This window comes from Narcine bancroftii, chromosome 6 (genome assembly GCF_036971445.1).
Source record: "Narcine bancroftii isolate sNarBan1 chromosome 6, sNarBan1.hap1, whole genome shotgun sequence".
NCBI lineage: Eukaryota > Metazoa > Chordata > Chondrichthyes > Torpediniformes > Narcinidae > Narcine > Narcine bancroftii.
Window position 1 is genome coordinate 123,218,855 of NC_091474.1, and position 15,024 is coordinate 123,233,878.

General features: G+C 39.3%; 1 protein-coding gene across 15 annotated transcripts in view; it reads right to left on the reverse strand.

The window, feature by feature from the left end:
* The window catches only part of LOC138736410 (frizzled-3), a 78,018-nt gene that overhangs the window by 15,042 nt on the left and 47,952 nt on the right, over positions 1-15,024 (reverse strand). For 14 of the 15 annotated variants that reach the window (XM_069885902.1, XM_069885898.1, XM_069885904.1 and 11 more), the window contains 2 exons: positions 2,919-3,936; positions 1,228-1,376 (listed from right to left, as the gene is read on the reverse strand). In XM_069885902.1, the coding sequence (XP_069742003.1) occupies positions 1,228-1,376; positions 2,919-3,936 (1,167 nt within the window). Of the gene's footprint in view, positions 1-212; positions 288-1,227; positions 1,377-2,918; positions 3,937-15,024 lie in introns of all 15 variants that reach the window. The other variant, XM_069885910.1, reaches the window with a different exon arrangement.

The following is a 15,024-nucleotide window of genomic DNA, read 5'->3' on the forward strand; positions in this document are numbered from 1 at the left end:
GAGCTCTACATGCAGATGCTAGAAATGTTCAACATTAGTAAGATTGTAAAATTAAATTGTAGCCCTGATCTAACTGAATGGTGAAATATGCTCGAGGGACAGAATAGTTTTTGCCTGGTTACATTTTCTAAAGAGTGAGCTGGTTGGCACAGGCCAAGAATGAAAACATTTTGAACAAGGCCACATTAACATCCCAAGCAATGTCTATTTACCTGTTTCACTCTCCCTCCATAAATTCAAACAAGATTGATCTCTGACATAAACTTGAAGGATGGAAAGGTCTCATTCTGTTATAAGGAATACAGCAAAGTTTTTTTTTAAAGTATGTAATACCAGCATCTTCATTAAGTCTCTCATTGGTGTCAGAAGTTTGTGAAATTCAAGTCCTAGTTTTACAGAAATCTAGGCCAATATTCTTCTGCAACACTAACAATACAGATTTTTTAAGGACTTTTAAAAATAGATAATTTGCTCTTTCCACTGGGCATCGTCTTGACTGTTACCATTTGAAGAACAATGGGGCAGTTCCATTAAAAGTGAGCAAAATGTTCAAGTGTGGGAGATTAAAAATCGATTTGATGGTCAAATTTATTATTTCACAGTTCTCACACTCACTAAAGGTTTGAACGATGAGTATTCCGGATATCAGTAGTGTTTCCACAAATTTGAAGTGTTCACAAATGTTCTGGCCATTTAAATTTATTGAAATAAACCTAGATCTTTTAAATTTCTCTAACTTCTCCAGGTACATTTCAACCGGAAAGGATATACCTGGGTAATTCCCAGCCATGGGGACCTCATCACTGGAATTTTTTTGTGTACAAATGGATAATTAACATATAGTCTCAACCCTTGTCATTCACACCAACTTTCACTGAGCATCCATAACTCAGTGGTCAACTCTTCTAGTCCTTTCAGACAATTGTATTGGAGTGTACTCCACATCTTCAGTCGATGCCAAGGCATTTATACTCAAAACTATTAACAGCAGTAGAAACAAATCAATGAATTGGATCCACATTTGGGGTACTGCCGCAGAACAAATTATGGGGCTGTATTAAATACTGCACTCACATGGGCAGTTCACATGAGCACTGGTGTAAAACTGAGAAGATGAAATATGACAGGGAGTTGGCCTTGACTCAGATAAACATGTTTCTGATGGTGAATTTCCTTGTGGAGGAATTGGATGATAAAAAGGATGATGAACAACAGAAGCAAACTCACTCTTTCTTCTTGCGCCCATGAAAGAAGCTGGCCCATTCAAAACATGTCTTCTTACTGCCAACCCAGAACACAGATGGGATCCCGACCACCAGAGCCATCAAGTACTTCATCAGGAAGAGAATAAGATCAGGGTGGCTCACTTGCGTCACCTTGAGAGAGACAACAACTTATCGGATGTTTTCTGTTTATTGCTGCAACAGAGTACAAAACCAGGAAAGTAATACTAGAACTGTACAGAGCTCCAGGTACTGCAATGATGTCTTTGGTCACAGTACTGGGCAGGATGCAGAAAAAAAGGTGTTGCCAGAATATGAAGAAATATTGCTTAAGTTGCAGCTCTTCGCTGTGGGCTGAGGGGAGGTTCAATTGAAGAAGTTAAGCTTTTAAATGGCCCAAGCAGACAAATAGCAAGGCCATTTCAAGCAACCCCCCTCCTCAAACAGAAGATCAAAATCCAGGGGGAATAGATTTGAAGTGAATGGTAGGATTAGAAGGGAGATGAGTACTCCCTACTCCCCCAACTCCCCATCCAAAAAGTGGAAGGAGACTGACTGTTTGATTAAGGTAGGAATGGTCAAGGTAGAAATCTTGGATGTTTACTTGGAGACCTAGTCTTCAAGTGTTTGGATCTAATACGAGAAGATGGGGAGGGGTTAAGAGGTTTTATTGTAACAAGGACATTGGCTGACTGGTCTCTTTTCTAAATTATAATTTTTAAAAAAAATTAAGTCATACAGCTTAATAACAGCCATTTCAGCCTTATGAGCCCATGTTGCCCAATTACACCCGATTGACCTACACCCCATGTATGTTTTGCAAAAATACTGTGAACAATTCAATTATTGGATTATGGATTTGTAGAATCAACTCATTCCCAAGAAAAGTTTGGTTTTATTTTGTTCCAATTAACATCTTAAATTATTTGTCTTTAACAAATAATTGCCAGTAACAAGGAAACCCCAATCTCACCACACCCTAACCAGTCACGACTCACATAATGTCATCTCCTCACTGAACAGTTAACCAGTGAACCTTGAAGTGAACCATTAACTAGATGGAGAGAATGCTCATCATTTCCAAATTCCCCAACAGGATCATGGACTTCAGCATATACAAAATAAATGCAGTTCTATTTACTGAAGAGAATCTCACACACAGGCTTCATCTCGTTGCTATTCCTCTGTCAGTGGAATGACTGATTCAAAATTCACTGTCATCTGTTACTAAAGAATCTTAAGAACATTTGGTCAACACAGACCCACCTTCACACCACAGTTTTAAATTGTTCAGGCCTCATCGTACACTACACAGGAGTCAGCTGTTCCCAAAACTCGAGTTCGCAAATCATTAATAATGTTGCAGCTCTACAACTCTAGTCGGACACAGGGAGAACTCCTTACAGTCAGCATGGGTTTTGAACCCCGGGCCTGATCGCTGGCGGTATGAAGGCATTGCACTGACCATTACACCAACCGTGCCACCCAAAAAAAACTCATTAAAAAAAAGCCAACAGATTCAATACTGAGCTCTGCGTGCCAATCACTATAATTCCTGTTGACTATTAATTAATCTTTCTACCACGGAGCCATCTTTTAACCCAATATGCTACCTTGCCTTGGATCCTTCAGCCTTTACTTTCTTAATCAATCAGTATTGGGGAACTTTGTTTAATGACTTGCTGAAGTTCATACCTGGTAAGGGCAGGGAATGTGATATTCACGGCACCGTTCCTGAATCCACGTCGTCTCCCAGATGGTACGGAATGCTTGCTCATAGAAATAACATCCAATTACGATTAGGAGTGGGACGAGGTAGAGAACGCTGAACACACCAATACGGATCATGAACTTCACCAACTTGTCCTGGTTCTCTTTCTCCAATGGGATTTCAATCCGCACACGGTTCAGTGATATTATACCTGCCAGTAACAAGGAAACCCCCACCACCACATAGAGGCACAATGGAGCCAGAACAAAATATCGCAGTGTATCAACATTATACAGTCCAACAAAGCAAACACCACTGATATTGTCCCCTTCAATTTTGTTCATGGCAAGGAGGATGATTGTGAGTGTTCCTGGGATGCCCCAGGCACTTGCATGAAATAGTAGGGCTTTCTTCTCTATCGCCTCACTGCCCCATTTGGGAACGGCAGCCAAAAACCACGTTATGGTCAGGATGACCCACCAAACGGAGCCAGCCATTGTGAAGAAGTACAGTACCATAAACAGCATTGTACATGCCTTATTGTGGGAACCTTGTGTCACTGTGGAGGCTTTATAAATCGAAGGTTCACTTCTGTTACAGGCAACTGTGTCTTCAAGAAGAAAACCAATAAAAAACACCAAGGACACCATCATATAACAGACTGCATAAAATATGATTGGGCGCTCTGGGTAGCGAAATCTTTTTACATCAATGAGGAATGTGAGGAAAGTGAAGAGTGTGGCAGACAGGCAGACGATGGATATCACACCAATGAAATACCTGGCAAAGGAAAGCTCTTCACGTCTGAAATACATATTAGGGCAAGGGGGGGAACAATCTGTGACCCCCAAGAAGGAATAGCCAAGCTCTGGATTGATTTTCAATTCCCTTGGGCACCAGAAGCCATAATCTCTCTGTACAGCCACTGGGGCCTCCTCTGTAGGATCGCTATCTGAAACAGAGTCAGCTAAGCGTGGATAGCCTTCGTCACAATCTGGAAATCTGTGGAGCACAAAAGATTTGATCAGGACAAGATTTGAAAATTCTCCTTGTAAAATATCTAAATTTCACAAAATGTATTGATTTCCATTTTTAAAACATTCCATTAAGGTACTATTATTAACGTAAGCAATAACATGTCAGTTTAAGAATGTTAATAAATTAACAGCATTTGAGATTTGAATTGTTATGTGGATAATTGAATTGAAAATAATTTCCATCTTCATGCCATCAATCAACTTTGCAAATTAGGGACTTTTTCTTGATGGAGCTGTGATCTACAAGCCATTTATTTTGTTCACTGTATTAACTAAAACACTGAACCGCATACCCAGCTGCTGTTAGAAAACAGAAGGTGTACTACCTCCTTCCCCTTCACAAACCAGCTTTAGGCTCTTCAACAGTCTGCTTGGAAGTAAAAGCCCAATTTTCAGCCAATTTTTGAATGGCCTTTGCTTCTCTGTGAGAATTAGCACAGGGCAGACATGACAAAGAGGGGTTAAGTGAAACCAACTTTGGACCATCCTCCAAAGATCATTCAACCACAATTCTACTTCCATCCAGCTGACCAGCAAGATGTGCATTGTTACTTCTTTCCTTCTTCACTAAATCAATTCAAAAACTGTTTCGATCCCAACTCCAATATTATCCAAGTTGTTACCTAGCTATTTTTTTCTATAAACTTTGAAAGAAAGATGCATCTGCCTCATTGATATTTTCAGCAACTGCTTGGTCTTAACTGAAAGGAAATAGATCAGCTATGTAGGAAAGTTACAGAGTCCATTTTTAGAATTAATTTTCAGTTTGCAAACAAAAATTGACTATAATTTTTCCTTTATTTCAGCAATTCACTGGAGTACAGAGCTAATGGAGAGATGGAACTTGCCACTTTTTTGTGGGACCTGCTGTTATTATTTGGAAAGAGAGATGGATGTGCCTTGGAATCTGCAATGCACAAAGGTGCTGGAGAAACTCAGCAGGTTACACAGCTTCTACAGGAAGAAAATGTCTTGGGCCTGAACCCTTCATCAAGGGATGAGAAAGCAGGCAGGCGTCTGAATAAAAAGGTGGGGGGAAGGAGAGGTAGGAGGAAGGGGCAGCAGGAAGAGCACAGGCCAACAGGCACAGGTCATAGGTAGATGATGTTGGATGTTCAAGATTCCTTTATTATTATGTAATAATATAGAAAATGAAGACAGAAAATAAAATTTTATTCTGCCTGTAGCAAGGCAGACAAAAAAAAAATCGCCATTAGTATTGCCCAGCGTCCCTCACAGTAAGAGAGAAAGAGTAGCAAAAGATTCCCCATCAATTCTCCTTCAGTGCTCCCGAAGCCTCTATAACTGCACAGACTCCTGTTTGATCCATCGGCAACCCAAGCTCCAATCCAAAGCTTCGTAGCAATCAGGAAGCCTTCAGCGCCAGAGACACCGGGAGTCCTTGCCCTCAGCACCCTCACGAATCCCAGTTCTAAGTCCCTTGACCACGTCAGTGACCCCCCCCCCCTGCTGTCTTTATGGGTCCTTCAACTGCTGAGCCCCTCACTAGTTCGCTGCCTAGGGATGTCTCCTCTTCTTCTCCTTCTCAGTAGGGGTGTCCTCCTTGTTTCTGGTGCCCTGAGGCAGGCCACTGCTCCCCCTGAGTCTGCAACCCCTTGAGGTCACTGCCAGCACAAGCCCTGCCATCTTGGACACAGACCCCAAGGTTGAAGGATTTGAATTAAAAACACTTTCAGCTTCTTTAACAGGTTATTTAAAGCCTGTACAGAGCTGCCAGCATTTGGACTAGGTGGTTAGACTTGTAGAGCAGCGCTCTGTCGCCACACCCGTGGGCCTACACCAATGGCCACGCTGCTGTTATAGCGGTTCCTGCGTGCCACCACTTTTGTTTAAAGGTGGGAAGGTAGAAGAAGTAACAAGGGGAGGAGGTTAGCACTATGAATGGAGAGGGAAGGGGGTAGGTTGGAGGAAACGATAGAAGTTAGAGAGTGTGCAGATGGAATTATTAGCTGTTGTTCCTCCAATTTGTGGGTAGCCTCGATTTGGCAGTGAATGAGACAATGGACAGACATGTCGATGTGTGGAATTAAAATGGTTGGCCACTGGGAGTTCCCAGTTATTGCAGCAGAGAGAAGGTACTCAATGAGGCAATCTCCCTGCTTGCGTCCAGTCTTTCCGATATAGAGGCCACATTGGGAGCACCAGATGCACTAGATGACCCCTGCAGATTCACAAATGAAATCTTGCTTCATTTGGAAAGACTTTTTAATGGCCCTAAATGATAGTGAGGGAGGAGGTGTGGACAATAGTGTAGCAATTATTGCTGTCACAGGGGTAGATATTTATAGCTATTCACCAATGGCAAAACTGGCACAGTTCAGTGGTCACTCATGCCAAATTGCTGAAGAATCTGCAAAACACAAAAAAATTAAGATGGAAAAAAATCCATTTGTATCTTGCTAGTGAGCTTCAAATTAGATGTGTCAAGGGGAACAGTCATGTGTACATCCCCACTGCACGATCTCAACTCTTCTCTCTGATGTACATCATTAAATAAACAACCAATCCAAATTACATCACAATGTTTTGTTCAAAATTTTCCAGCAACGTCTGTGCCCTTTCCTTTCCAAACAAGCATGATGGAGAGACTGAAAACAACCTGTGCTTCTAATCCCTGGTAACAGAGATTGGATACCTGATCTGCACAGAATTATAGCCAGGAATGTAAATTCAATGGAGATACAAACACTTTATTAATGGGCTGCCGTTTTAAATAGTGACACTGACATTCGGTGTATTAGTAATGACATACCTGCACTTCAAGACTCTATTTGTGGAGCATACTTTTGTTGCAAGGGTTGTTGCAGGGAGCAAACATGAAAAAGTTTTCAGACTTATTTTATTGATTAAATATAGTTGGCTAGTTTCGGGCTCTGGATTCATATTCTTCTCCAGGGACTGTCTAAATACTGATTTTTTTTGTGTGTGGCTCAATGAAGGAAATGATAAATGGAAGATTTATCACTTTTGTTGCTTCTATGATTAAACTACACACTAATAGTCCTGCAATAAAGCAACAATTGAACCCCAAAGAAAATTCAATAGCTGTTCAAATGCTGAGGGTCATATTGAGGTCATAAAGACTGCTTAAACTCAAGGGTTGTTTCTTCTAACAAACTTATTCTTCACAAATATTTGAACTTTGATTATGAGGTGGTCATAATACAACTTGGCTCGCACAGAATTTTTGTTCTCCCTTTTCATACCACCAACTTTGAAATTCAACTGATCAATCTCTGCAATATTATATTCATCCAAGATGAAACCACCAGATGTATTCATGGGTGTGGAAGGTAACAACCCTCTTTTCCATGACCTGATTCATTTAAGTGCAGAGCATTTAATACCTTCCAAACACACTTTACACGATACTGTCACTTATTTGAAGGTAAACAAGAATATCTGCAGAGGCTGGAATCTACTGCAGTACACAAAAGGGCTGAAGAAACTCTGGTCATGCAGCATCCAGAGAAGATAAAAGGCAGTTGATGTTTTGGTCTGAGCCCTTCTACAGGATCGATGAAAATCAGGCAGATGCCTGAATAACAAGGTGGGGTGGGCAGGTGGAACACAGGCTAACAGACAAGGATGCAAGTGGAAGGGTAGGAGAAATAGGAGAGAAGTAACAGGGGAGAGGGCATAGGGCTCAGGACAACTCTGAGAGGACAAGAAAGGTAAGAGTAGGGAGCTGGAGACAGGGAGTCAGAAGGATGAGGGAGAGAGAGGGACCACAGAGGGGGTTAACAGAAATTGGAGGTCAATACTGATGCCATCTGGTTGAAGAGAGCCAAGACTTTGTTTCTCCATTTTGTGGGTGGCTTCAACTTGCCAAGACGAGGCCATGGGCAGACATATTAGTGTGGCAATGGGGTGTGGAATTGGTTGTTGGCCACTGGGATGGTCCTTGCTGCTGCAGTGGACTCAACGAGGTGATCTCCCAATTTGCACCCAGTTTTTCTGATGCAGAGGCAGCCGCACTGGAAGCAGTAAATGATTCCCACAGACTCACAAGTGGACGTTGGATGTGGAAGCTGGTGTGATCGTAGGCAATTAATTTATACAGGTTGAAACTGCCTAGTCTTGCACTCTTTGGACCAGACCAGTGCTGGTCCACAGAAATTGCTCTTAATCATCTTTCTCCAAGTTGAAATTGTCTTTTTAAGAACAGACACTTCCCAGATCACACAAGGGCTCAAAGATGCTGTTGACTGAAATTGCTGTAGTTGCATTGGTAGATATAAGCTAGATATTAATTTTCGATTTATTGTTAGAATGCATACATGACATCACATACAACCCTGAGATTCTTTACTCTGTGGGCGAGGCAGAATTACCACATATTGGTAGTGCAAAAAACTGTACTTGGTGTATACATGTAAACAAATAAAGAACTATAAAATAGATAACAAATGTAAACAAATGCAATATAGATCTTACTTGGACCTGCATTATAGATTCAAAACAAACTGGACTACAGGAGTTGCCAGACCAGAGAATGCCAGATTAGAGTTTCAATCCATATTTTTTCTTAAAATTTAATAGATTGCATTAGATCCTCTTCATGGAATTCCTTCACATTTTGTCCACAAGAATCATCAAGTCTCAGTTTCCTGCCACCAATTTTTTCTTCTGTATTCCAATTTGTTCCAATAAAACTCGATGCTTCTTTTACTGGCAGGGCACATGCATCCTCTTGGACCCCACATTCAGTTCATATGCAACAACCACCCCAATTGAACTGACTCACTCCAGCACAAATAAGAAACACATTTGACTTATAAAAAGCATCAGAAATTAAAAAGAGATTTGGTCAATCAAGTTATTGCTTCTTCTTTTAATTCCAAGGCAAGAGGTGTTGCTATTTTGATTAATAAGAAATTGTTATTTAAATTAGAATTAATTAATGAATCAGTTGGTAGACTTTTAATTGTAAATTGTAAATTGTAAAATCTATTCGGAGTTGTGGACTCATGAATATTTATACAGCTAATGTGGAGGATGAAAAATTTATACAAGATTCTTTTTTTAATATGACACAGGCATATGAAAAAGTTATGATTGTAGGTGACTTCAATTGTTGTTTAGATCCATTATTAGATAAATCTCCAAAAATAGTAACTAGAACTAAAATGGCAAAAAAGTTATCAACTTTAATGAAAGAAATTAATTTAATTGATATAAGGAGGAAAATAATTCCTAAAGAAAAAGATTTTTCACTTTATTCATCTCAATATGATTCTTATTCTCGAAGATTTATCCTTATTGGCGGCATAATTACAAGGTCGAGTAATATCTGCTGAAAATAAAATGAGAATTTTGTCAGATCATTCTCTTTTGTTAACTACATGTACAGGTTCACGAAAAGTAGATACCACATATTGATAGAGATTTAATTCTTTATTATTAAACAATAGAGTTTTGTAATTTTATGAGAGATCAAATACAGCAATTTTTGAAAATATATACAGATTCCGTTAAAGTTTATATTATGGGATGCTTTGAAAGCTTATTTAAAAGGACAAATTATTAGTTTTACATCTAAAATTAAGAAACAACATTCTTCTGAAGTAAATAAAGTAGAAAGATAGAATTTTTAGAAATTTTCAGAGACTAAAAAGATACAATTGATTAATAAGAAGTTACAATATAATTCATTATATTTGAAAAATTGTTGCAAAGAACTAAAAAGTATTATGAATTAGGGAAAAGAGCTCATAAGAGCTCATAATTGGCAATTACAGATGGAGAAAGTTTCAAGAATGATAAATGCTATTAGAAAAGTTTCAATATTATGTATAAACCTCAAAAGATAAATGATGCGTTTAAGGAATTTTATGCAAAATTATATACATTTGAAGCAGTAAAAGATCGAGTTAAAATTTATAATTTTTAAAATCTGACCTTCAGTTATCTTCTTTAGGTAACCGGGAAAGTAAAGAACTGGACAGCCCCTTTATTTATATGGAAATTATAGAAGCACTTAAATCAATGCCTAGTGGGAAATTACCAGGTGAAGATGGGTTTACAGCTGAATTTTAAGAAATTTCAAGATATATTTGTACCTTTATTAATTGAACTGCTTAAACGGGCTACGGAAGTTAATTCTTTTACCAGATTCTTTTTTGATTAGGCAATTATTAGTTATTCTTTCATTGAAAGCAAGTTCTTATAGACCTCTTTCTTTGTTAAATGTTGATTATAAAATTCTAATGAAGGTTCTAGCTAACAGATTGGCAAGATATTTACCGTCTTTGATTTATATAGATCAAGCTGGATTTTATTAAAAACTGTTATTCTGTAGATAATATTACCAAATTGATTAGTTTGATACATATTTCCCAGGAGGAATCTAACTTACAAATGGTCTTATAATTAGATGCTGAAAAAGCATTCAATACAGTAGAATGGAGGTTTTGTTATAGTATTGGAAAAATATTTCTTGTAAGAATATTGTTTTTTTAATTTTTTTTATTTTTCACACTGTGAACCATATCAACCAAAATATGTACAAACGTTTCTCATTAAATATACACAGTGGCATTTTTCCCCTTTTTGCCCCCTTCCCTCCCTCCCCCCTTCCCACCCCCCTCCAAAACCAATAAATATTCAACATATACAATACAATAAAACCATAAAATAATGTCTTCACACAAAGGAAAATAAACAAGAAAAATGCATCATCTACTTTTACACACTGAATCGAGTCGTATTGTCTTACCATTTTAGGTGATGGAGATCCGAGGCAAGCTCTTTCGGTTATTTCCATGTATGCTTCCCAAATTTGTTCAAACAATATCAGTTTATTTTTTAAATTGTATGTTATTTTTTCCAATGGAATATATTTATTAATTTCCATGTACCATTGCTGTATTCTCAGGCTCTCTTCCATTTTCCAAGTTGACATTATACATTTTTTGCACTTTATCCAATTTGAGGCCTAATTCTTTACTTCTTGTGTTACTTAAAAAAAATCTCAGGTTTTTTTGCTATTTTATTTTTTGTGATTTTATTTAATATCTGATTTAGTTCTTCCCAAAACGTATTCATTTTCGTACATGCCCAAATTGGATGTATTGTTGTTTCCATTTCCTTCTCACAGCGAAAACATTACCTGATAATGTTGGATCCCATTCTTTTTAACAAAGTCCGCCTCAGCGACAAGATCTCCATCCTCAACCGATGGTCAGAACACTTCCAATCTCTTTTCAGTGCCAATCGCTCAGTCCAAGATTCCACCCTGCTCCAGCTCCCTCAACAGCCCCTAAGGCTAGAGCTGGATGAGGTCCTCACCCAGGATGAGACATATAAGGCAATTGAACAACTGAAAAGTGGCAAAGCAGGTATGGATGGAATCCCCCCAGAGGTCTGGAAGGCTGGCGGCAAAACTCTGCATGTCAAACTGCATGAGTTTTTCAAGCTTTGTTGGGACCAAGGAAAACTGCCTCAGGACCTTCGTGATGCCATCATCATCACCCTGTACAAAAACAAAGGCGAGAAATCAGACTGCTCAAACTACAGGGGAATCACGCTGCTCTCCATTGCAGGCAAAATCTTCGCTAGGATTCTCCTAAATAGAATAATACCTAGTGTCGCCGAGAATATTCTCCCAGAATCACAGTGCGGCTTTCGCGCAAACAGAGGAACTACTGACATGGTCTTTGCCCTCAGACGGCTCCAAGAAAAGTGCAGAGAACAAAACAAAGGACACTACATCACCTTTATTGACCTCACCAAAGCCTTCGACACCGTGAGCAGGAAAGGGCTTTGGCAAATACTAGAGCGCATCGGATGCCCCCCAAAGTTCCTCAACATGGTTATCCTACTGCACGAAAACCAACAAGGTCAAGTCAGATACAGCAATGAGCTCTCTGAACCCTTCTCCATTAACAATGGCGTGAAGCAAGGCTGTGTTCTCGCACCAACCCTCTTTTCAATCTTCTTCAGCATGATGCTGAACCAAGCCATGAAAGACCTCAACAATGAAGACGCTGTTTACATCGGTACCGCACGGATGGCAGTCTCTTCAATCTGAGGCGCCTGCAAGCTCACACCAAGACACAAGAGAAACTCATCCGTGAACTACTCTTTGCAGACGATGCCACTTTAGTTGCCCATTCAGAGCCAGCTCTTCAGCTCTTGACGTCCTGTTTTGCGGAAACTGCCAAAATGTTTGGCCTGGAAGTCAGCCTGAAGAAAACTGAGGTCCTCCATCAGCCAGCTCCCCACCATGACTACCAGCCCCCCCACATCTCCATCGGGCACACAAAACTCAAAACGGTCAACCAGTTTACCTATCTCGGCTGCACCATTTCATCAGATGCAAGGATCGACAACGAGATAGACAACAGACTCACCAAGGCAAATAGCGCCTTTGGAAGACTACACAAAAGAGTCTGGAAAAACAACCAACTGAAAAACCTCACAAAGATAAGCGTATACAGAGCCGTTGTCATACCCACACTCCTGTTCGGCTCCGAATCATGGGTCCTCTACTGGCATCACCTACGGCTCCTAGAACGCTTCCACCAGCGTTGTCTCCGCTCCATCCTCAACATTCATTGGAGCGACTTCATCCCTAACATCGAAGTACTCAAGATGGCAGAGGCCGACAGCATCGAGTCCACGCTGCTGAAGATCCAGCTGAGCTGGGTGGGTCACGTCTCCAGAATGGAGGACCATCGTCTTCCCAAGATCGTGTTATATGGCGAGCTCTCCACTGGCCACCGTGACAGAGGTGCACCAAAGAAGAGGTACAAGGACTGCCTAAAGAAATCTCTTAGTGCCTGCCACATTGACCACCGCCAGTGGGCTGATATCGCCTCAAACCATGCATCCTGGCGCCTCACAGTTCGGTGGGCAACAACCTCCTTTGAAGAAGACCGCAGAGCCCACCTCACTGACAAAAGACAAAGGAGGAAAAACCCAACACCCAACCCCAACAAACCAATTTTCCCCTGCAACCGTGTCTGCCTGTCCCGCATCGGACTTGTCAGCCACAATCGAGCCTGCAGCTGACGTGGACATTTACCCCCTCCATAAATCTTCGTCTGCGAAGCCAAGCCAAAGAAGAATATAACAATTATACTGTATCATGCGTAACCTTGTGTTTATTGTTTTCTTCATAGTTCCAGAACACAACTTTTCCCATGCTTAATTTTTTATCTTTATGTTTAAATCCTTTTCCCACTTTTGTTTAGGTTTATAGCTTATTTCATAATTTTCCTCATCTTGCAGCTTAATGTACATGTTTGCTATAAATCTTTTAATTATCATTGTGTCTGTAATCACATATTCAAAGCTGCTTCCTTCTGGTAATCTCAAGCCGTTTCCCAATTTATCCTTTAAATAACCTTTCAGTTGATGATATGCAAACATTGTACCATGAGTTATTCCATATTTGTACTTCAACTGTTCAAATGTTAAAAAATTATTTCCCAAAAAACAATTTTTTATTCTTTTGATTCCTTTTCTCTCCCATTCTCTAAAGGAAAGGTTATCTATTGTAAAAGGAACTAGTGGATTTTGCGTCAATAATAATTTTGGTATTTAGTAATTCATTTTTTCCCTTTCTAAGTGGATCTTCTTCCATATATTAAGTAAATGATGTAATACTGGTGAGCTTTTATATTGCACCAACTTGGTACCTTCTCCCCTATTTTATCTAATTCCATCTTAGTCCAGTCTGGTTTTTCTCTGCCTGGCAAAAATCTGATAAATACCTTAATTGTGCGGCTCTATAATAATTTCTGAAGTTTGGTAACTGCAAACCACCTTGGTTATACCTCTCTGTTAATTTATATAATGCAACCCTTGGATTCCCCCCTTTCCACAAAAATTTCCTTATTATTCTCTTTAGTACCTTAAAAAATTTCTCTGTTAAGGGAATTGGTAATGTTTGAAATAAGTTTTGCATCCTTGGGAACACATTCATTTGACCCTCCCTATCAACGTTAGCGGTAATTCTTTCCAATGTTCTAAGTCTTCCTGCAATTTCTTTATTAGTGGCCGATAATTTAGTTTGTACAAGTGGCTTAAGTCATTATCTAACCTGATACCAAGGCATTGGATTGCTTGTGCTTGCATTTTAAATGGTGATTCTTTTTAAAATTCTGTACAATCGGCATTACTCATTGGAATCACTTCACTTTTATTTGCATTGATCTTGTACCCCAATATTTCTCCATACTCTTTCAATTTCTTATGTAATTCTTTTATTGATATCTCTGGTTCTGTTAGGTATACTATGATATCTTCTGATTTTATACTCCTCCTCCTTTATTTTTATCCCTTTTATTTTATTTTCTATTCTTATCAGTTCTGCCAATGGTTCTATTGCTAAGGCGAACAATGAGGGGGATAATGGACATCCCTGTCCAGTTGACCTACTTAATTTAAAGTAACTCGATACATATCCATTTACTGCTATCTTCGCCAACGGCCCATTATACAATGCTTTAATCCAATTTATATATTTTTCTGGTAGATTGAACTTCTGTAATACTTTAAATAAGTAATTCCATTCTACCCTGTCAAAGGCTTTTTCTGCGTCTAAAGCAACAGCCACTGTTTGTTTCTTATTTCCTTGAACTGCATGGATTAGATTAATAAGTTTGCAGACATGTCCGCTTTTCGTCTTTTTTTAATAAATCCAGTTTGATCTTGTTTCACCATTTTAGGTACACAATCGGCCAATCTGTTTACTAATAATTTTGCTATTATCTTATAGTCTGAGTTAAGTAGAGATATTGGTCTATATGATGCTGATGTTAGTGGATCCTTCCCCGTCTTTGGTATTACTGTAATTATTGCTGTCTTACATGAATCTGGCAAGTTTTGTGTTTCTTCTCTCTGGTTCATTACGACCAGGAAAGGAGAAATTAATAACTCTTTAAATGTTTTATAAAATTCTATTGGAAATCCATCCTCTCCTGGTGTTTAATTGTTCGGCAGCTTTTTTAATATACTGTACTTCCTCTATTTCACATGGTTTTATCAGTTTGTTTTGTTCCTCTTCTTGCAATTTCGGCAGTTA